General features: G+C 41.1%; 1 protein-coding gene across 1 annotated transcript in view; it reads left to right on the top strand.

Annotated features, from left to right (window-relative positions):
* The window catches only part of TBC1D30 (TBC1 domain family, member 30), a 102095-nt gene that overhangs the window by 60074 nt on the left and 20222 nt on the right, over window positions 1–21799 (top strand). Inside the window, exons 4-10 of the mRNA XM_008572273.1 lie at window positions 3161–3222; window positions 3777–3842; window positions 5670–5795; window positions 7510–7695; window positions 13495–13663; window positions 16003–16171; window positions 19783–19888. Coding sequence (XP_008570495.1) covers window positions 3161–3222; window positions 3777–3842; window positions 5670–5795; window positions 7510–7695; window positions 13495–13663; window positions 16003–16171; window positions 19783–19888 — 884 coding nt within the window. The remainder of the gene's footprint in view (window positions 1–3160; window positions 3223–3776; window positions 3843–5669; window positions 5796–7509; window positions 7696–13494; window positions 13664–16002; window positions 16172–19782; window positions 19889–21799) is intronic.

A 21799-nucleotide genomic window follows, 5' to 3' on the forward strand; every position in this document is an offset into this window, starting at 1 on the left:
AAACGCAGCTGCATCTCCCGGACCGCGCCCCGGCTGCTCTGCCCCCTGGCGCCGGGTGAGGACCCAGGGCTGCACATGCGGCTCTGCAAAGTAGCCGGGCGCTCCCGAGCGCGCGATGCTCGCGCCTCTGCCTCAGCGGGACTCCGCCTAGGCCGGGCAGCGCCACCCGCTGCCGCGCACCACGGCTTGGCCCTGGGGGGGCTTGCTCGGCCTGGGAGGGCAGAGCGCGGACTAGGGCCTGGTTTGGGGCAGCGGCCTCCCGGGGAGCGGAGGACTGGCTGCTCCCGCGGCCTGTGCGCTCGACCTTCTGCGCGTGACGGGGAGGTGCGGGCGGCCACCCCGGCCATCGGAGGCCGGGCCACCTATTGTGCGCCGAGCTCTCAGGAAGCCACACCTCGAAAGAGGTGTGTGAGGCGGAGAAAGGCACAGGTTCGACACTAGAGGTCGGAGGGTAGGCAGCGGCTGCAGAAGCAAAATCGGCTGTGTTATCCTGAGAGTCGCTGCGGCGTCGCGTGCCGGGGTCAGCTCGCCTGGAGCCCCTAATTGGTGTGACCGGGCGGGGAGTAGGCAGGAGATCCTTTCTGTAGATTAGTCCGGGAGCGCGCCTGCCCTGCTAGGCTAGGCCCGTTCTGGCATCAGCCTGTGTTTACCCATCGCTGCTTCTCCAGGCTGCATTGCTCCGCGTCAGCTCCACCACCCGGCACCCTCCCCAGGGTTTTAATAGCTCGGTCCCGGACACGGAGGTTTCTGGCAAGGGGTGGCAGCAGAGGGAGCCGGCTGTCCTCGCAACGCACCTGTCCCTGAAGTGGCACCAGCTGGGCTCCAGGCGGGTTCGTCCTCCCAGCCTCCGCCCCCCTCCCAGCACCTTTGGGGACCTGCTATCTTGGAGCTTTGGGAGAATCGGCCGGCCGGGGCACTAAGTCCCAAAGGGTGGAACGCGTCGCTGCCTTTCCCACCCTCGTGGTTTCTTTGTTTTTCTCCCCAAGGAAGAGTCTAGTTGCAGAGACTAGTATTTATTCACCGCCTTTCTTTATCTTTTTATTTTTTATTTTTGGTTAAAAAATCTCCCTCCACGTTAAAAGTGTTTTTTATTTCTGAATCCGGAACAGCTGTGATTATCAGATGAAACATAAACCTCCTCTCCTCCCTTATTCAGTTAGAAGAAAAGGGTGTGAAAACGACCTGATTTGAAGCTTCGCAGGCAGGCGGCAAATGATCAATTACAATTATGTCCTCTGACTCATTTTTGATCATGAGAAAATAGTTGTGATTTGGACTAACTAACCCCAGCTGGGTTTCAGCACGGGAAGGCAATTGGCCTGATGCTCAGCAGAGTCTCTGAAAAAGTCTGAGGCGCATATTTGGACATATATGCAGGGAATCAGGGGCTTTTAGGGTGGCAGGAATGAGTCAGGACCGAATCTCCTCGTCTTTGTTTTGATAAAGTGTAACGACTATATGCTCCCGCATTCAGCACCCCTTGTTTGGACAGCAACCTCACAACAAGGTCTGTTGCATCTTGGAGACACTTGGGGCCATTGTATCACCGATCTGCCGTGGAGCAGGACTTCATTCAAACCGTCTTTAAGAGATGAGAATACGTGGGGTACTTAATATTCCTTCGGAGAAGGAAATTCTATCTATCAGGGCAGAGTATTGTTTTGGCCCTGAAGCTTTGAAAAGAAATACAAGGCATCGATTGGATGCTTGGGATTCTCTACCACAGCTTGACTTTAGAAATCTAGGAACCACCTCAAGTATTCACAACACTCCTCCAGGGTCCAAGAAAGGGCGTGTCCATACTGTCATGGGCTTGGGTAAATCAGACACATCTCTTTACACCTTCTTGACTCCATATGTATGTCTTTAAAAGGGCCAGTCTTCTTTATTATTATTATGTTATATATTCTGAAGATTTTTTCCTATCCATACCAGCTCCTAAGCAGTGGAAGTTGCAAAGAGGTTTTCAATATGCCTAATTTGCAATGAACATCTGAGAAGCAAAAATGTCATCATTTGACCTTTGCAGTTTGTAAAACTGATTGTTATTGAAAATGTTTGGTAATTCTTGGTCCTTGAACTCTCAAGTGATAAGTCTTTTTAAAAAAGTGGCAAAATGTTTCACTGATTTTGGAATTGTAGAAAAAGAATATATAGCATTTTCAGATTTGATTATATTTTACAGAATTTAAGCGGGAATAAAAGTTGTCATGAAATTTCACTTCAATAACAGCACATAATTCTAATATGGAATTCTGAAAAAAAGCACAATATATATTAAACATATAGTCTTTGTGTGTTTTTCCATTTATTTGCTTCTATTCCATACATTTGAATTCAAGTCAAAGAAGTTTATCTAAAGTTGTAGATTACTTGGAATTACAGTTAAGTTCATTTTTCACTTGTAGACTATAATACATAAGAGAGGACTTCAAAAGTTTATGGAAAAAGAGATTTTAAAGATAACATGAATTTTTCCATGAGCTTTTTGAAGTACCCTTGTACACTGTTTTATCTGCTGTGAATAAGTATTTCAAGACAGAATTTAAAAATATGAAAATTTCCTAATGTAATTGTTATAATCATTCCATAAGGGGGAGGGCAATGATATTATTTTATAGTGTTTGATAATCCACTAGTTTCCTGAATAGTATTAGTTTATACAGGTGTCCTAGAAAAACCAACTGTAAGTAGAGAATTCTCTTCCTAAGTTTTACAAATATTAATTACACCATTCTAGGTGATTTACAGTTAATCATCACAACTATCTTGAGATATACGTTATTCTCATTTTAAAGATAAAGGAATTGACTGGGACAGGTCAAATAATTTGTTCAAGTCTAGGAACCAAAGTTGAGTTGAGGTCTGGGTGACTCTAAGCTTGTGGTGTCATTTTTTGTTTTTGTTTTGCCACTACTCCAGACAGCTGTGGAATGCACCATCGTACATGATAAGCTCCATTCTATTGCCATAGGGTATTTTCCTATTTTGGTACTTAATATACTTACTTTTCTTTTAACAAAATTGACTAAAATTTAGTAAAAATATGTGTCTTAAAATTTTATGATAATTCAGTGGAATTAAGTTTTTACTTTTATTTTTGATATAACTTGCTATATAGTTTCTATAAATAACGGCTATGTATGTATTTTTCTTTTAGGAGTTGATACAAAGTTGAAGTTCACTCTTGAGCCGTCTTTAGGTCAAAATGGTTTTCAGCAGGTAACTTTATTTTTGGTTTTGAAAACACTCTTATTTGGGGGTACTTACAGGGTGCATTGAAATATATTCTCGGAGTGGAGATATATCATGTACTTTGATATTCATGAAAAGATAAGTCAGGTTGTTTTTTTTTTCTTTTTTAATTTCAGACAAAATAACTTTGGAAACTACAAGTGGCCTGGGTTTATACTTGCAATGAAAAAATTTTGCACTTTCTATAGTGCACTTTCTAGTAGCACAAGTGTGAAAAATTTTTTTAAAAAGTCTATTATTCTGGTGCCATAAAACATGTTTTAGTTTCTAAACCAGAGCTTCCAATCATGTGTGTATTGCAGATGGGTCACAGGTGTGTTAAGGGTGCCTAAGTGTAGGGCTTGGGGCAGTCATAGCCTCAAACCACTCACTTCTGGCTTAAAGAAGCTTTGACTGTTTACTCCAGTGTGCTGTACAAATTTTATTATACTCTATGGATGTCAGGATGGGGAAAAAAAGGTTGAAAAGTGCTTATCTAAGTCAATATTACCACTTCCCCACTATGTTTTCTTTGTTCCTAGTGGTATGATGCACTCAAGGCAGTTGCCAGACTATCAACAGGAATACCAAAGGAATGGAGGAGAAAGGTAAGGAGGATTCATAGGGTTAAAATACCAAAGGACCATCACTCTGTTCTTCTTTAAAGCATCTGTCAAGAAGTATATTCTAGATTTAGTAATTTGAAACCTATCTCTTCATTATTCATCCATGCAGTAAGTATTTATTGATTATCTGTTCTGTGCCAGGTACTGTTCTAGGTGCTAAGGATACAGCAGTGGAAACAAAACAAAACAAAAGTTTTTGTCCTCATGGAGCTTACAATGAATAAAATATAAAGTATGTCAGATGGTGATAAGTACTATGGATGAAAATAAAAGAGTGAAAGAAATGAGGAGTGTGTGGGAGAATGGGGTTAAAGAGGTGGAGTTTTAAATAGCAAGGTGACATTTGAGTAGGACCCTGAAGGAGGTGAGAAATCAGCTAGGTGGCTACGTGGGGGAGGACATTCCAGACAGAGGGAACAGCCAGTGTAGATGCTCTCAGGCTGGAGCATCTCTGGAGTATTCAAGCAAAAGCAAGAGGCCAGGGGAGCACTGTGTGCAAAGGAGGAAGCAACAGGAGAGAGGCCCATAGAGGTGATGTGGTAGGTTATGAGGTGGCAGATCATGTAGGTCCTTGTAGGCTTTTGCTCAGTGTGAGATGGGAAGCATTGGGAAGTTTTGAGCAGGGGATTGGTAGGATCTGACATTTCAAACGGATTGATCTGGTTACTGATTTGAGGATGTGAGAGATAGGGGCAGAAGCAGAGAGACCAGCAGGAGACTTGCAATAATTCAGGCAAGAAATAGATCAGGGTGTGGTAGTAGAGATGGACAGAGGGGTATATTTATAGATATATTTCAAAGGCTGAGCTGACACGAATTCCCATTGAATGGAATATTGGATTGATATTAATGATGAAATCAAGATTTTGACCTGAGTGACTGGAAGGGTAGAGTTACTGTTTACTCAGATGGGAGGAGCAGGTATGTATGTTTGTGTGTACTTGTATGTATGTACATATGTATAGTTGGGGTGGTGGTAGATTAGATGGTTGGTTTTGGATCTGTTAAGGTTGAGTTGCCTATTAGATATCTAAGTTGAAGGTATAGAGTAGGCATGTGTACATGATTCTGATGCTTAGGAGAGAAGTGTGGCTGGAGATATTAACCAATGTTATTCCTGCTAAATTATGTTCAAATACCAAAACTTGAAATGTGCTCTTAGGATATTAATTTATAAACCTAGTCTTAACACTTTTAGAATTTGAACATTGAGGGTTCCTCAAAATATACATTAAAATGGCATTATGAAATACATTTTCCAAAAACAGATTTTCTGGATAAGATAATCAAAGGAGTAAAGCTATCCAGTCACTCTTTTTATTCATTATGGGAGACCATCTTTCAGTTGTATGCATGTGTGAGAGAGAGGGATGATTTAAAGGCAGAGGCCACTCCATGGTGAACAGCGGCCCAGGCCCATTTGCCGTGAGTTACCAGGTGGCTCTTGCCCACGCATAGAGAGCAATTCAGAGCCAAGTAAAACAAGCTTATAAGATTGTACAGCTAATTCAGTGAACTGAAATAAAAATTTAAAAAATTTTTTGTTTTCTTAATTGTATCCCTAAGACCTGTTTGTTGCTTGGCACATAGTAGGAACTCAACCAATATTTATGGAAAGAGCACATGAAAGGCCCTAAATGGCACAATCTAGTACAGCAAAAATTTCAATGAGGCTCATGAAGATTTTTACTTATCAGCTATATCTGCCCTAGGAACACTTCACATTTTCGTGTTGGGTACAATAACTATTTTCTAACAAAGTTGAAATTATGTATTCTACTTCAGCTTTCTTCTTATGCAATATTTTAGGTTTGGTTGACCTTGGCAGATCATTATTTGCACAGTATAGCCATCGACTGGGATAAAACCATGCGCTTCACTTTCAACGAAAGGAGTAATCCCGATGATGACTCGATGGGAATTCAGATAGTCAAGGTAATGACCCTGAGCTCGGCCTGTTGTCCTGTTACAGAAGAAAGACTCAGAGAGTCAGATGTTTCCTGGACAGAGGGTAAAGTGATCTCTCCCTTCTGGTCTGAAAATCTATGTTTTCTGCCTCATTTCATTAGTTAACAGCTTTTTCATGGAGAACCTTGACTATGCCTTGTCTTCATAAATCTAAATGGTGCCAGTAAGAAGAGAATGTTTGTGAATGAGCTTCCTTTCATATTTCATTATTTATCTTCCTCACATGATAGGAGATTGAAATGTATTTATTTTAATTTAGCATAGGTTGGTGCTGACAACTGGACTTTTACATAAAAGTCACTGATTGAGAAATTTAAAGTTTAATATATTTCATATTAGAATCATTTGGCTCTTATTAGGATCTTTGATAGTTTTCCCAACTGTCAGTTTATGAAGATAGGTTCACTGGTGAGTCCACTTTAAACCAGATGGTTGAGGGTTCAAGCCAGCTGTGGAGGCAGCTGTGGTTTGCCAACCTGGATTATTACAGTTGATTAGAGCCTGGTGCTGAAAGCCAAGATGCTGATTCTATTTAATCTCAGAATTATCCTCTTACATAAGGCTCTAGCACATGGTGTTTGATTTTATCTGAGTATATTACAGTGTGATACTAAGCTGGAGTTTTAAAGGGAAAGTTATTTCATCCAAATTTTGGCCACCACAAGACGGTTAATGTTTTGGCATATTTTTAAGATACTTTTTTCAGGAGGAAGTACTAACTAAAATGAGCTACTTCCTGATCTAACTTGGTCTATTTCAGACAAATGCTAAAAAAAATTATGGAATTTTACATTGTGTACTAAAAAGCCTTTGCATTATTCACATTTCAGCTGTTTATTAGGAATTTCAGAATTAAGAATTAAGGCAATCCCCATTTTAGAACAATAATGTTCTTAAGATTATTTATTTTCTTATTGAAGTGAAGGCTATGTCAGTATAATGACTTCAGCTCCTAAAAACTGTAGTCAGATACTAGATAGAACTGTAGATACTGCCCTTATTAAACATTAAAATGCAACATATGTTTCTGTCTGTCTTACATTTATAAAACAATTTGGATAAAATGATTTTTCTGTCTTGGAAAGAATGATTTTTCTGTCTACACTACAGATTGTATTTTTCACTATTTTGATTTTACTCCTTAGTAGTATTTAGAGTTTTGGTAGCTAGATATTGTACCATTTTTTGTATAAAGGGATAATGTTAGCATCTATCATTCATGTGTTGAAATGACTATTGTTTTAGCTGAGGCATATTATTAAAATAAACTCAATTTATATGAAATTATAATGTAACTTATGTTCCATTATAACAAAAGTTATCAGCTATATCTGGCCTAGGAACATTTCACATTTTCATGTTGAGTACAGTAACTAATTCTGAGTCACTTTTTGTATCCATTCTTGAAACACTATAAGTGGAAAATTTGCCTGACTGAAATTCCCCCCTGCAAATCTCTTTAGATAGCATAGTAGAAAACAGTAGGAAAAAGAAAACTTAAAAAAAATGTTTTGGCCTGTGTATATTAGTTGCATATACATTTTGAAAAACTAAAATCTATGTTGATAATTTGACTGTATTTAATGGTGAGGCAAAGAAAAAACTAAAGGTATTTTTTTTTCTTTTGGAGGAAGCATTAAGAGTTTTTTTAAAAAAATGTATTGTTTCCCTTCCATTGTAGGATCTTCACCGCACAGGCTGTAGCTCTTACTGTGGCCAGGAGGCTGAGCAGGACAGGGTTGTGCTGAAGCGGGTGCTGCTGGCCTATGCCCGATGGAACAAAAATGTTGGGTACTGCCAAGGCTTTAACATCCTGGCTGCGCTAATTCTGGAAGTGATGGAAGGCAATGAAGGGGATGCCCTGAAAGTGAGTATCGGGCTCTGAAAAAGGCAACCGAAATTCTTCTGGCAGTAAGAAATTGGAACTATAATTTCTCTTCCCAGATGCCCCACCCCTTTCCAAAGTACTTGCTGCACCTTTGTAATTACCTGTTTCCTCCAGTTTAAAGCCATGTCAAGTGACAGACTCTTGTGGCTGCCAACTGTGAGGAGCATGATTATGTTTTTAGTCTCACTTATAAGACATATTTTTAAAGCAAGTTAAATATTAATTGTGTTAATTATCTATTGCTATGTAACAAATTAGCTGCATGAACAGTGAACATGTATTCCCTCACAGTTTGAGTCAGAAATCTGGGTGCAGCTTAGCTGGCTTAAGGTCACATCACTGTGGCATTCAAACTATTGGCTGGGGTTCTGGTCTCATCTGAAGGCTCAGTTGGGAGGAGCATTTGCTTTCAGTTTGTTCATGTGGTTGTTGGCAAGATTTGACTCCTCACAGGCTGTTGGACTGAAGGCCTCAGTTCCTTGCTGGCTGTTGGCTGGAGGCCTCTCTTAGTTCCTTGCTATGTGGGCCCTCCATTTCACAGCCTGGTTGCTGGCATCCCTCAGAGTGAGCAAGAGAGTGAAAGAGAAGGGAGCAATGCAGAAAAGTTTAAGTTACAGATTTTAAGTTGAATATCAGAAGTGACATCTCATCATTTTTCCATATTCTGTTCAGCTCATATTTGAGGGGAAGGGCTTCTACAAGGGTGTGACTACCAGAAGGTGGGGATCACCAGGGATTGTATTACAAACTGCCCTCCCCCACTGGATATTTGTAATTCTGGTTGGGTTGTTTTATTAGGTTGCTTTAGTCTTTCATATTTGGAGCAAGGTATGGAGGAGGTGGGCTGAGAGTGTCTATGGAAGGTGTTTTCGTGGAGACAAGTTATAGAAGTGAATTATGTTACCATCTTTTAATCTTTGGTGCCTAGGCAGGACCTTTATTAGTTAAAAAAAAAGAATTCTGAAAACGGTTTGAGATAGAACACTAGCAATGTAAGCTTATAGGTTTGAATGATAGTCACCAGAAATTACGAGAAATGGAGCGTTTCAAGTGTGGAGGATGGCCCCTTCCTTATTTGCTTAGGGCAATGTGGGGTTGCTAATTTGTACCTGGACCTTTAAACTGCTGTTGATTACAGGGCTTTGTGATGTGGGAGATAGGTGCTTAGTCTTTGTATTCAAGAGCCCTCCCTTCTCTGTGTTTGACTACTGCGAGTACCTTAGTGACATTCTCAATCACTGAATAATGTGACATGGAAAAATAAACAAATGTTCCTTCTGGTTTTATACACATTATGGTGGACTTAATTATAAATCCAGCCTGACGTGATTGACGCCTGTATTCACCCTCTCACTTTTTCCGGTCATGTATTTTGGGAAACAGCTTTGAAGCTACTTGTTCATCAAGTCGGTGGGGGCAGGGGGAGTGGGAAGGTAGTGACACATCATATATATGACTTTAACACATTTTTTATTAAGCAATTCTGTGTACTCAGTCTATCAGCTCTAGTCAGTATTTTTTTTTCCGGATGTAATTTGTGTAACTATAAAATGGGAACTATTCTGTTGAAAAGTTGGGATAAGTGATTCAGGTTAGGAGGTGGGATGGAGAAGTTTGGGAAAGGAGATTACATGCCAATTAAATCATGAAAGGGCTCAATGATACTTGGAAAATTAAAAATTCACATGAAAAGATGGATTAGATAAAGTGGAGAAACTGAATATTTATGTTTCTGCCTCTGAGAAAATGAGCCCTGTGCAAGAAGATGACATCATCTTCATATAGGAAGGTGTAGATTTGTGGTTAGACATTTAATAGGCCGAGGAAGGTTGGGTTCATGAAGAAACATTCTAATGCTGAGGAAAATATTGGGTGTCAGTGTTTTTCCAGCAGCTGTTTTGGCCTCTGCAGGTTGTAATTACTAGAGAAATACGTAGTTTATTAGATATTGGTGAACTATTTTTCCTGCTTTCCAGCACTTACTGTTTTTTCTTAGTAACTGTTTTATTTTAAACCATTTGTTAAAAATTCAAAGCTCTACCATTATTCATGCTAATCTTTTCTTGTAGGATCTAAGATTTGGCTTTTGAAGTACAGCAGTGGGTGACTCTTATGTCTTCATGTCAGACTTTGAGATTCCTTTAGACAGAATTTCATTGTCACAATAATTACTATGATAATTGGTGAAATATTTTTTATTTTTCTCATTTTCAGGTAGTTTTGAGGGATCATAATTTCTTAAAAATGTTAAGTATCTTTCTCAGTACTATGTATCTTTAAAAAATTTTTTTTAACATTTTTTAGTTTTTAAAAATTTATTAATATATACTTTTTTATATTCTAAGATATTGTTGCAGAGCAGTTGGGGGGTGGGGGGAGAAGGAAAGAAAGAGGGTAATAGGGTGGGAGGAGGAGGAAGGAGTGGGAGTGTGGTCAAGGCCTGTGGCACCCCCCTCATTCTGGGAAGGGAGATCAGAGGGCTTCCAGCGAGAACTTGGACATTGCTGGGCTGGATGCAGATGTCAGGGGGGCATGGCTGAGACACTTTGCCCCCAACCAACGGCTCAGCTTGGGAGACTGGGGTGCTTCCTGTGGTGGCTTAGTGGTTGTTGCTGGGCTGGTTGCGGATGTCAGGGGGGTGTAGCTGAGGCCCTTGGACCCCACCACCCCAGCTTGGAAGCCTGCGTACTTCTGGTGGCAGCCTGGTGGTCATTGCTGGGCTGGGTGTGCTTGTTGGGGTGGGCGTGGCTGAGGTCTATGGCCCTTCCCACTCCACCGACTTGGGAGCCCAGGGGGCTTCCAGTCCTTCTAGGTGTTATTTGGTGGTGTTAGACCTTTACTGGTTAACATCAAAGTTTGTCTCTGTTCTGTGGGTATTTTGGGTTTTTTTCTTTCTTTCTTTCTTTTTTTTTTTTTTGAGACCAGCCGCACCGCACTCAGCCAGTGAGCACTGTGAGTGCACCAGTCATCCCTATATAGGATCCGAACCCATGGTGGGAGTGCTGCAGCGCTCCCAGCGCTGCACTCTCCCGAGTGCGCCACGGGCTCGGCCTTGTTTGTTCTTTCAGTTTTGTGTTGGATTATTTACCATTCTCACCACTTAAACTCTGCACTGGAACTAATTTGTTGTCTTTTGCTTGCTTCTAAAATGGGAGGAGCTTCCTAAGAGAACTAGCCCTTGAGCCCCCGCTCTCAGCACCGCACTCTCCCGAGTGTGCCACGGGCTCGGCCACTCTATATGCTTTTTAAAATCCTTTCCAATTGGCTGACTCTCATATATCACAGCTGGCCTGGCTTTTCTTCCTCCCACCATGGCTCTCTTCTTAAGCATGTCCTGTCCCAGGGCTGAGCTTGGCTGGCCCTTTTTAAAAAATACAGGCTGAGCTATAAGGCCCCAGCATGCTTATTGCCAGTTTAATACTTTATCAGGATGCCATGTACTCCACATACTTTAATTAAAGACCATTGACTGAGCATTTAATCTTGTGCCAGGCTCTGTGCCGGATGGTGAGGATCCGAGATGAAGCTCCCAGTGCAGTGGGGAATGGAAGTATGTAGACTTTAAAGACATTTTTCATCTTTCCAAGGCTGACAAGTAGCAGGGAGAGGTTGAAGAAACAATGGAGTAGGAGGTAAAAAGTCATGACTTGACCACTTGGTAGCTATAGAACCTTAATTACTGCTTTGCTGCTGATTCTCTGGGGAAGGCTTTTTGTGCAGCTCAGGTTTTAATTATTAAGCCTGTATAAGCACTTCTGGGTCTTGTGAGATACAGTACACCTGTGTTATGTGGAAACTCTGGTCTGGGCCTGAGTCTTTTCAGCAAACTGCACCCCCTGCAGTTCTATATTCCTGACCCGTCTCCACTGTGCTGATTGGAGGGCAAATCAGCTGTTCATGCTGTGCCCCAGTGTTTCCTCGGTGGCCCATCTCCCCCACCATCCACACTCTAAACACTTCTTGTAGGATGGGCCATGCACTGGTCCCTTGCAGTGACTCACCCGCCTCTGAGAGGCTCCTTTTTTCAGTTGTTGTGGCTCCTTGCTCCTATGTGGGTCCACGGGAACACTGTTAGTAGTCTTGCTGGCCCGGGGGCCACCAAGGCTCTCTTCTCCCCTGCAGCCTCCAAGCAACTTCATATGAAGGGCACCGCTGTGGCTTTTGCAGGTCTTGCTCTGTGTGCTCACCAGCTCCAGCCGTAAAGCAGCTGGGCTTGAAATGGTAGGAGCAATCCTTTCTTTCTCTCATCGTGGCTTCTCCTGCCTTCACGAACTTCGTAGGTCTCTCCTCCTCTTCCCCTGAGCTCTAGTGGCCCCAGCTAGGCTGTCATTGCTTTTTAATAGTTGTGAATTGGTTAATTTGTCAGAGAGAGTGACTCTGGGGACTGTCTATTCCTCCATCTTGAAGGGAAGTCTCCTCGGTATTATATATCTTATTCTTAGATGAAAGGCACAACATTATACAGCCTGTTGCCTTTAAATTTGCCCTTGTGATCCTGTAACTCTCTCTTCTGATCATGGAGTGCTAGGTCCTCACCAGGGTACACTACCCTGCTGGAAATCAGCTCTTCCCTTAGCTGTCCTCACCCAGGATCCCCTCCCTCCATGTAGATGAATATCCTCCTTTCCTTGTTGCTGAGCTCCTATTTCCAAGGTGTTGAGACATTTACTTGGTAAAGTCCATCCCAATATCTGGATGTGCCCATCGCTGTAACAGAGGCCTCCAAAGGGCTTCCCCAGAAGCATGCCTCTACCCTTATGGATTCATTCAAAACTATGACCCTAACAGTAGAAATTATAAGCCATGGACAAGGGAAACACAGACCCTTGGCAGGGCTGGGAGATATTTTTTTTTTTGGAACAGAGAGTTTTGCCGTATCCTGAAAATCAAAATGTGAGATAGCTACTTCACCAACATAGAGCCAACTGTGTATATACAGTCAGCTATGGTTTTGTTCTTAGTTTTGTTTTTCTGGTGATTTGGGGAATGAGCTGGTCTTTTAAAGAGTGGGGCATGCAAGCTGACAGGGAAGGGACCAGAGACTGATGTATAGCACTCGTGTGTGTTTTGCTGGGTTGTTCTAGTGGTTCTTGACATTTTAGAAAAGGTAATATAATCAGAAAAATCAGAATGAAAGTAGTAATTTGAAAAAGTTGTGTGATAATCTTGCAAGAGAAATACAGATTATAAAAAGTACCATTTGTTCAAACAAAACCTAGTTGCATTCTCCCAGGAGAGGAAAGAAGACAAAAAGCCAACATCTTGCTAGCTGCCAAAAAAAGAGAAAAGCCAATATCAGTTGATCTAATGACCCAGGTTGATGATAAGTGAATCCTGAGACCTGCTTCAGTAGGTGTTTAATGACAGGCCAGCTCTTGGTTTTCATACTGAGGTTGTAAAACTGGGCTGACACCAAGGAGCCAAAACAGGCCCCTGCTGGCTGCTGCTGCTGAAACTTGTGCTTTGTCATTTCTCAGAGTGAGGCTCAGGGTTGTATAATCACGTCTACTTACAGGGTGAACTTAGGTGTAGCAGCCCATCTAGAAATTTCAGATAGCGGCAGACTTTGGGTGAGTTACTTTAGGTAATTATGCTGCATGCTCCTTACCCAGGGTGTAGGTGAGCCTTGAAACTCTGGAACATTTGGTACTGTCACATTTAAAGGATAGTGTGCTTTGGCTAACTGCATTTTATCTATTTGAATATGTTCTTGCCATTTAGGACATTGCGGGATCCCAGTTATTATGAAGCAGTCTTATTCTTTATCTTTTTCTTCAGATTATGATTTACCTTATTGATAAGGTACTTCCCGAAAGCTATTTTGTCAATAATCTCCGGGCATTGTCTGTGGATATGGCTGTCTTCAGAGACCTCTTGAGAATGAAGCTTCCTGAATTATCTCAGCACCTGGATACACTTCAGAGAACTGCAAATAAAGAAAGTGGAGGTAGTGAGGATTCATGCTATTATACCTTTGAAAATATTGCTTTCTTTGATTCCATGGTACATGTGAGCCTAAACCTTGAGTGGAAATAGATGTTTCCAGGTATTTCTGTTGGTAAGAGTTTGGTGCAATGAAATAGTTAGATTTCTAGAGAACAACAACAACAACAAAAAAACTGAAAAAGCATAAGGCTACATGTTGAACTTTAACTGGTCATGGTTCGGAAGTCAGTTGAGAGTCTAGTACTTCACTGAATATCAGATTAGGAACTAAAATGATAAACAGATGCTCCTCGACTTATGATGGGGTTATGTCCTGACAAACCCATTGTAAGATGAAAATATCTTAAATTGAAAATGGATTTAATACACCTAACCCAGTGAACATCATAGCTTAGCCTAGTTTTTTTAAATATCCATTCATATATATATTATATATATCTTTTAATTAATATTTTTATTATTTTTTTGGTGGCTTGCTGGCGCAGAGATTGGACCCTGGACCTTGGTATTATCAATACCACACTCTAAGCAACTCAGCTAACTGGCCGTACCTAGCCTAGCCTTCTTTAAACATGTTTAGAACACTTACATTTGCCTGCATTTGGGCAAAATCGTCTAACACAAAACCTATTTTATAATAAAGTGTTGAATATCTCATGTAATTTGAGTACTGTACTGAAAGTGAGAAACAGAGTGTCTGTATAGGTACTTGAAGCATGGTTTCTACTGAATGTGTATTGCTTTTGCACCATTGTAAAGTCAGAACCCTTAAGTTGAACCTTCATAAGTCAGGGACCGTCTGTATTGTATGTACTGGAGATGAATAATGGTGTAGGTGTCTTACCATCCAGTTCAGCTACTCTGAGCTGGCACCAAACCTATAGGAGTTCTTTAAAAATGGGCTCTTGGCACAGTTTAGCATAAACTGGTTTTGCCTGAACCATGAGGTTATAGGAGAGTAGCTCTGAGAGTCGCTGCTATCTGGCGGGCATCGGTCCAGCTTTCGGAAGTTCCTGAGCTTGCAGCTCTAATTATACCCACTCCTTGCACTTGCCCAGGTGTGCTCAGGTTACCAGAAAGAATGGTCAGAAATTTGCTTTGTTTCCTGTAAGCGGTTGCCAGTTCCTGTTGTAGACCATACATTTGCAGTCTAGTTTGACCCACACATTGAAACCTGGGAATATATGAAAGAATTTTAGCATCTAATCTGTGATTAAAACACACTGGGAATTTTAGTGACACCTGGATGCCTCTGAGTATTTCCTTCCAAGCCATTTGAATCATCTTCTCATTTAATTTGGCTGTATGGTATAACTTTGTACCTGCATGGCTTTCATAATGCTTTTAGATGGACCGACCTTGCCTGCCCCATAGTCAGACACACTTTACTGAGCTACACGATTTTCCCTGAGTGCCCTGCACTTGGCTACAAGGAATAACCTCAGATTCTAGTCTCTGAACAAAGATACCCCCTTCTTCCTTTGTAAGAAGGAAGGAAATGAATGTAGGAAAACAGATCTCTTTTTGCTTATACTTGGGTAATAGCATATACTGACTGTAATTTGGAGGGAGGATCAGTCTAAATACCTACATTTTTATATTTCATTAAAATACATACTCATCATAGGAGGTGGGAGGGAATGCTGTGATTTTAGTGAATTCAGAAATTTAAAAATGGGCTGGATCCCAGATCTTTAAAATTGTGTATAATTTAGTTCAACATATTTTTAAATTTAATGTTTTTTAATCTCTAAATGTTGGGGGTATCCAGCTATCTTTCTGTTAGTGATTTCTAGTTTAATTCCATTGTGGTCTGAGAACTATGTATAATTTAGGATGTAGACCGATAATTTGTAATGAACATTTTTTTTTCATCAGCAGCATTTGAATAAAAATGGCTTTATAAGATTTAAAAATGCAATGTCTGTTGCTTTCTTTTTTTGGTGGCTGGCCGGTACGGGGATCCGAACCCTTGACCTTGGTGCTATTAGCATCACAGGCTTTTGCTTTTGAAAGGCTAAAATCCTTTTTTTAAAAATTCCGTTTTTGGTGAGGAAAATATTCTCCTTAATTTTCACCGTTACAACAGTAGAGTAAAAGTAAGTTTTAGGTTAAGATTTCTGAAATATAAAGCATTTGTGAAGTTCATATTATTGAGATTTTTGTTAAAAATACCTATGTTCTTTCAAAAACTTGCAAGAAAGAACCAGAATTTAGACATATGAAGAAATCAGCCAGGAAATAGAACATATTTGGGTGGATATTGAAGACTGAAAGTGGGTATTTGTGTCTTGCAAATCATCAATTCTGAGGGAATTTAGTGTGTGTGTTTTATTCCAGGTGGATATGAGCCCCCACTTACGAATGTCTTCACGATGCAGTGGTTTCTGACTCTCTTTGCTACGTGCCTCCCTAATCATACTGTTTTAAAGATCTGGGATTCAGTCTTCTTTGAAGGTTCGGAAATCATCCTAAGGGTGTCGCTGGCTATCTGGGCAAAATTGGGAGAGTAAGTGATATCCCCCTTCTGATGTGTTCTGTGGTGTTGAGGGATTTAAACAATTTTTGTTTTTAACGTAAAGCGTCGATATTTAAGTGTGAGAAAAAGAGAAAGTTGTGAACTTTGTTCAATTGCTTTAACCTCCTGAAATCTCAACTGGCTCATTCTTGATTGTTCTGGGGCAGAGGGAATCTGTTTTGGGGAAAGTGGCAGGCTTTTTCAGGCCTGGAGATTCTACCCCTTCTCTTTAGTGCTCATGTCCTGGCTGGTTTGCTCTTTGTCAGCATCTCTCTAGACACTGGTCAGGGAGAGGGAGAGGAACTTAGATGGAAGAGAAACTGGAAGAGCTAGAGAGGAGTAAGTGGATCTGTTGGTTAATATCACAATTTGACTATTGATGGGTCTTTATTATTTATTTTGTTCTGTCTTTCTGGGCTGAGATAAAATTAAATGAGATAGCATGTATATGGTATCTAGCAGAGTGCTTGGTGCATAGTTAATAGTAGAACACATGGAACTTCTCTCTTTCCATCAAGAATTAATTCTGTGTTGAAGTCTGTTACTACTAAAACATATTGCCAAGTAGACTTTGCTTACATTCTTTACTAGTAGCAGGGCTGAAAAAGATAGGGTATTTTCAGTCATCTTGGGAATGGAAGAAATATTAGGATGAAACTGTTACAGTTAACTTAAGAAGTAGAGAAGATTTAAGGCTTCTTTCCTAGCACTACAAATGACTTGAATGGGTACCCATAGACAGCATATCAGAAAACTAATAAATCACTGTCAGTATTTTGTTTCATTTACTTTTTAACTAGGCTTTTTATTTACAAGTTGCTTCCTAGGAGACTTTTCAGCATTTTTAATTTTTTTGCAAAGAAAGATCCACCAACTATCAGTTCAGGGATTTAAAAAAAAAACATTATGGTGTGTATTTTTAAACATCATATAGCTAGCTCTTTTGCCACTGTTTTATTGTACATTGCTTTTCAGCTAGGCAAATAAATTCATCTGTATGGGATTTGGCGTGCTATTCATTTATCTTTTTATTTTCTTCCAATATCTTCCTCTTGGTGTAGCCATGTATTTCCAACCTATCTACACTGTGTAAGCTTTTTGAGCTTCAATAGTTTCTCTGGCTGGAGTCCGGTTACTGGGTAACTAGTTGACAGGATTAAAATAGCAACGCACTTTACTGTATGGTGAGTCAGTTATAGTCATCTTTGTATTGGTTCTTAATAATGGAACAGGAAGAAAAGAGGTGATCCTGGTTTTACTCCCATCTATCCATTATCTGTAGGATCATAATTTATTCCTGTGGTCATCTCAGGGATGCCACACTGTTGAAGTAATTATAGTTGCAGCTAACAGCTGTTATTCATTGAGTGCTTGCAATGGCCAGGTACTGTTTGTGTATTCTTCGCCATCATCCTTTAAGGTATGCACTGTTATCTCCATTTTACAGATGTGAGAAATGAGGCACAGAGGAGGTCAGTAAATTGCCTAAAGTCGTGCAATTAGAAGTGGAAGAGGTTGATTTTGAACCTAGGCATCCTGGCTCTAGACTCTCTGCTTTTAATAATTTGAATCTCCTCATAATAAATGGCTACTGTCTTTGAAGTTCAGGGGATATATGAATCAGACTGATAGATTTTTAATGTTTCAGAGTTTTTGCTCATTACAATTCTACATCTTTTGAGCATACAACTTGTTAAGGGGAAGGAAAGGCAACCGACATACATGATCAAGTGCCGGCGATGCTTGACATTATGTTAGGCAGTTTAAACACATTGTCTCATTCGATTCTCCTATTAACCTTGTGAAGTAGGTAGGATTTCTCTCCCTGTCTTTTCAATGAGAAAAGACAGGGAAGGATTTCTACTCCCAGGAAGATTGATTAACTAGTTCATGGTCACACAGCCAGTGAGTAGCAGAACTGGGACTCAAACCTGGATCTTTCTGACAGCGGTGCCTGTAATCTTCCCTGCAAATTTTCCATTGGAAAAACTCTAAACAGCATATAGGTAACCCCCAGTTTATGTATACCTGAGTAACACCTGCCTTACGTATGGCTATCTGTGGGACCTCTCCTTTTACCTTGCTCCTGCAACTTGGAATTTCTTCCTTTAATTCATCCAAAGGGTATTTTTGGAATATGTAAGTTGTAGGCTGTCAGCTTACCTTCACCAACATCTCTTTTATGTGCGCTTTCTCCTCTGACCCTACTGTTTTGGCTTATGCCCTCATTACCTCTTGCCTGGCCCACTGTGCTGTGTCCTCCCTGGTCTCCCCATTGTACCCTGCATTTGCCGTTCCACTTCCTGGTGGCCTTGCCAAAGGCACAGCTGTTCCCTCACTCCCTATTAAAAGCCTTTCAGCGACTCATGTCCTGAAGAGGCTCAGCTGGCAGGTCAGGCCATTGCGATCTGCTCTCTGCAGCTCTCTACTCTTAGCTCTCACGGCTTCCTCTGGCTGGGCAGCCGCTCCCTGCACTCTGGTCATGCAGAGCTGCTTGCAGTTCCCCAGATGAGGCCTGCTGTCTCCTGCATTTGTGTCTTGGGAATGCTTTTTCTTTCTTGTCAGCCTGGAGAAGATTTTTGAAAACCTGTCTCAAGCATTCTTTCACTTCCTCTCCCCCTAAGGCAAACTTAACCACTTTTTAAATTTATGCTCACATGCTACTCTGTATTTTGGTAATAATACTTCAAAAGTTTATTTCATTTATTTATTTACATGATTGTGGCAATGGGATTTGAACAAAATTCCAGAGCCTAACGTTTTTCCATCACCATATTTTTTCTTGGATGGCTGTAGGGATATCCCCTAGTATTAGTGTATGTGGAAGTGTATGTCTTATGGTTGGTGGGCAAGCAGAGTTATCCTATTATACAAAGAACGTTGTAACAGATAAAACAGAAATACACAGTGCTCTTTGCCTGTGTATTTGCTCTTTTTTCCCCCCTCTTCTTGAAAGATCAAAGTCTAACCTGCCTCACTGGTTGCTAGGTGACAGATTCTTTATTTACATGTGGAACTGAATGCAGGAAACAGGGTGTAATCTCCAGCTAGCAGCAATCCCCTGAGAAGAACTGGGAAAATTCTGTTCTGCCTGTGAAAACATCCTGGGGACTGATGAAGTATGGGGATAAAGTTCTTGTATTTTTCATCTTTTACTTCTACTGTGGTTTGGTTTCAGTCTATTAATATTAATAGATACTGTTTGCAGATTAAGACCAACAGATTCCCTACAGTGGATAATTGTTGGTCATTATCCAATTTTGTGGTTATGAATTCTGATCAGTGGTCATATTCTGATATGTAGAATGTGTCACATGGAAACAATAAAGGTGCCACAGTGGGCTGCGAGGCTGGGGAGCCGTTTAGGAAAGATGGGAACCCATTCTGTAACAGTGACCTCAAAGTTGTCTTTTGTATTTTTGATCTTTTCCCTACATACAGCAGGTTGTACTGTGAGTGTGTCCCAGGATTTTGATTTCTGTTGATTGCTAACCTGACTGATTTGATGACAAGAGGCAACATATCTTGTACCTGCAGCACTTACCTGTTCTACAGCATGAATGCTCTAAATAAGTCCCTTTTTCTGTTCTCTCTTCATCTAGGCAGATCGAATGTTGTGAAACAGCAGATGAGTTCTACAGCACCATGGGGCGCCTTACCCAGGAGATGCTAGAGAATGATCTTCTGCAAAGCCATGAGCTCATGCAGGTGAGTGGGCTGCGTGGCCCAGCCTTGGCTCAGGGCACCCCCAGTACGGTGGGATCAGCCAGTGCCAGATCAGCAAGCTTAGGAAGTATATTTGGCCAGCCCTCAGACTTAGTTTTTCAAATGACCAAGAGTTTATATATAATTTGATAAGAACCTAATTATGTCACAAGAGGAAAGAAGAAATAAATGATGGATATTTGTTGTGGCTTTCATTCAGACTGTGTTACTTAAAAAGCATTAGGTGTACTATAAAAATAAAATGAAACAAAACAAAAACAGAACAAAGCAAATCACCAGCTGCTTATTCTGAATCTTAGTTTTAGCTGCCTCAAAGGGAGACTTGTGGAGTGACATAATTATTTTGGGGGAGGAATTATTGAGTATAAAAAGGAGATTATTTTAATCAGTATTTTGTCATATTTGTTTTGCCTACATTTTCAACTAAGGTTATTATATTTTAATCATAAATTTCACTATACAGGACTCGAAGGGTTTGGTTACTTTCTGGGATGTTACCATATCTTAATATCATATTTACCAAGTCATTAAAATTGCCAGCTTATAGAAAAGACAGATGATTTATTAATACTCTCTTCCATTAGGTTCTGTAAAATTTTATCCTCTTTCTTCTCCAGTGCTTTTGACCACTTCTTCTCTTCCTGGTTCTTCCTCTTGCCACTTACCAACTGTGGTTCTTGTCTGAGGTTGTCCTTGGGCCTCAGTTCCTCTTTCTCTGTGATTTGTCCTTTTTCTTGGCTTCAACTTTCACCTTCATGTTAGGTTCCATGCCTGAGGTCATTTCTGGGTGCCGGGGCCTAGTCAACAGACTAGGAAACTAAGACTCAGGCACTGATTTGGTACTTGAGAAGAGAGGAGCTTGCACTCCCTCGTTTCTTTTCCAGGCACCCACAGCTTTTTCTCAGAATCCCTCCCTCTTAGCAGGCAGCTATCTGATTTATGGAGAGTACTGACCACCTAGTATGACTTCCCAGAACATTCATATTTTTATCTTGGTGTTCCTTTGCATTTTCATCCCTTATTTCTTCCCTGACACTTGCACTCTGACCTCAGCTCCTCCCACACCTCCCGGGCCACTGCCTCAGTGCTCATCCTTTCTCGGAGGGAAGTGTCTTGTATTGAGCATCATTCTGTGTCCCAGGTCTGTGCTCGGCATTTTCCACGGATGAGATTCTTTACATCCTGCAGAAGTGCCAGATCGATATGTCCAAAGCAGGACTCTGAGATATCATCTCTTCTCTCTCCTGCCTGACACTTCCGTGGCTGCTCACGGCTGACAAAACAAAGCGCGCACTTCTCAGCTTATCTTCGGGTGTTCATGGCTATTTGGCGTTAACATACCTCTTCAGCCACAGTTCCTGCTCTTCCTTTTTGTACCCTTGCCTGGTTCTCTTTAAATTGCCTTCCACACTCACAGAAATGCCTGGAAATACTCTCTCTCTGCTCAGTCTTTCTCTTCTACCTTCACATCTTTTAAGTCCTGCTCTCTTTTGAAAGTTTCAGTTAACATGCCGTCTCTTTTATGAAGCCTTCTCTCATGGTCTCAACTAAGATCATCTCCCATTTCTTTGAGTCGCCACAGCATTTTACTTGTATCTCTCTGAGCTTTCATCACATTCTACCTTGATTAGAATACGTTGTCTTAGGCCGCCCGGTGGCGCACTGCTACGGTGCGCCGCTTGGGAGCGCGGCGGCGCTCCCGCCGAGGGTTCGGATCCCACATGCAGACCAGCTGCTCACTGGCTGAGCAAGGTGTGGGTGCAACACCGAGGGTTGCGATCCCGTTGCCGGTCCCGGTCCGGTACGGGCGCGACACTGAGGGTTGCGATCCGTTGCCGGTCACGAAAAAAAAAAGACAAAAAAAAAAAAAAAAAAAAAAAAAAACGTTGTCCT

Source organism: Galeopterus variegatus, unplaced genomic scaffold (genome assembly GCF_000696425.1).
Source record: "Galeopterus variegatus unplaced genomic scaffold, G_variegatus-3.0.2 Scaffold771, whole genome shotgun sequence".
Classification (NCBI taxonomy): Eukaryota; Metazoa; Chordata; class Mammalia; order Dermoptera; family Cynocephalidae; genus Galeopterus; species Galeopterus variegatus.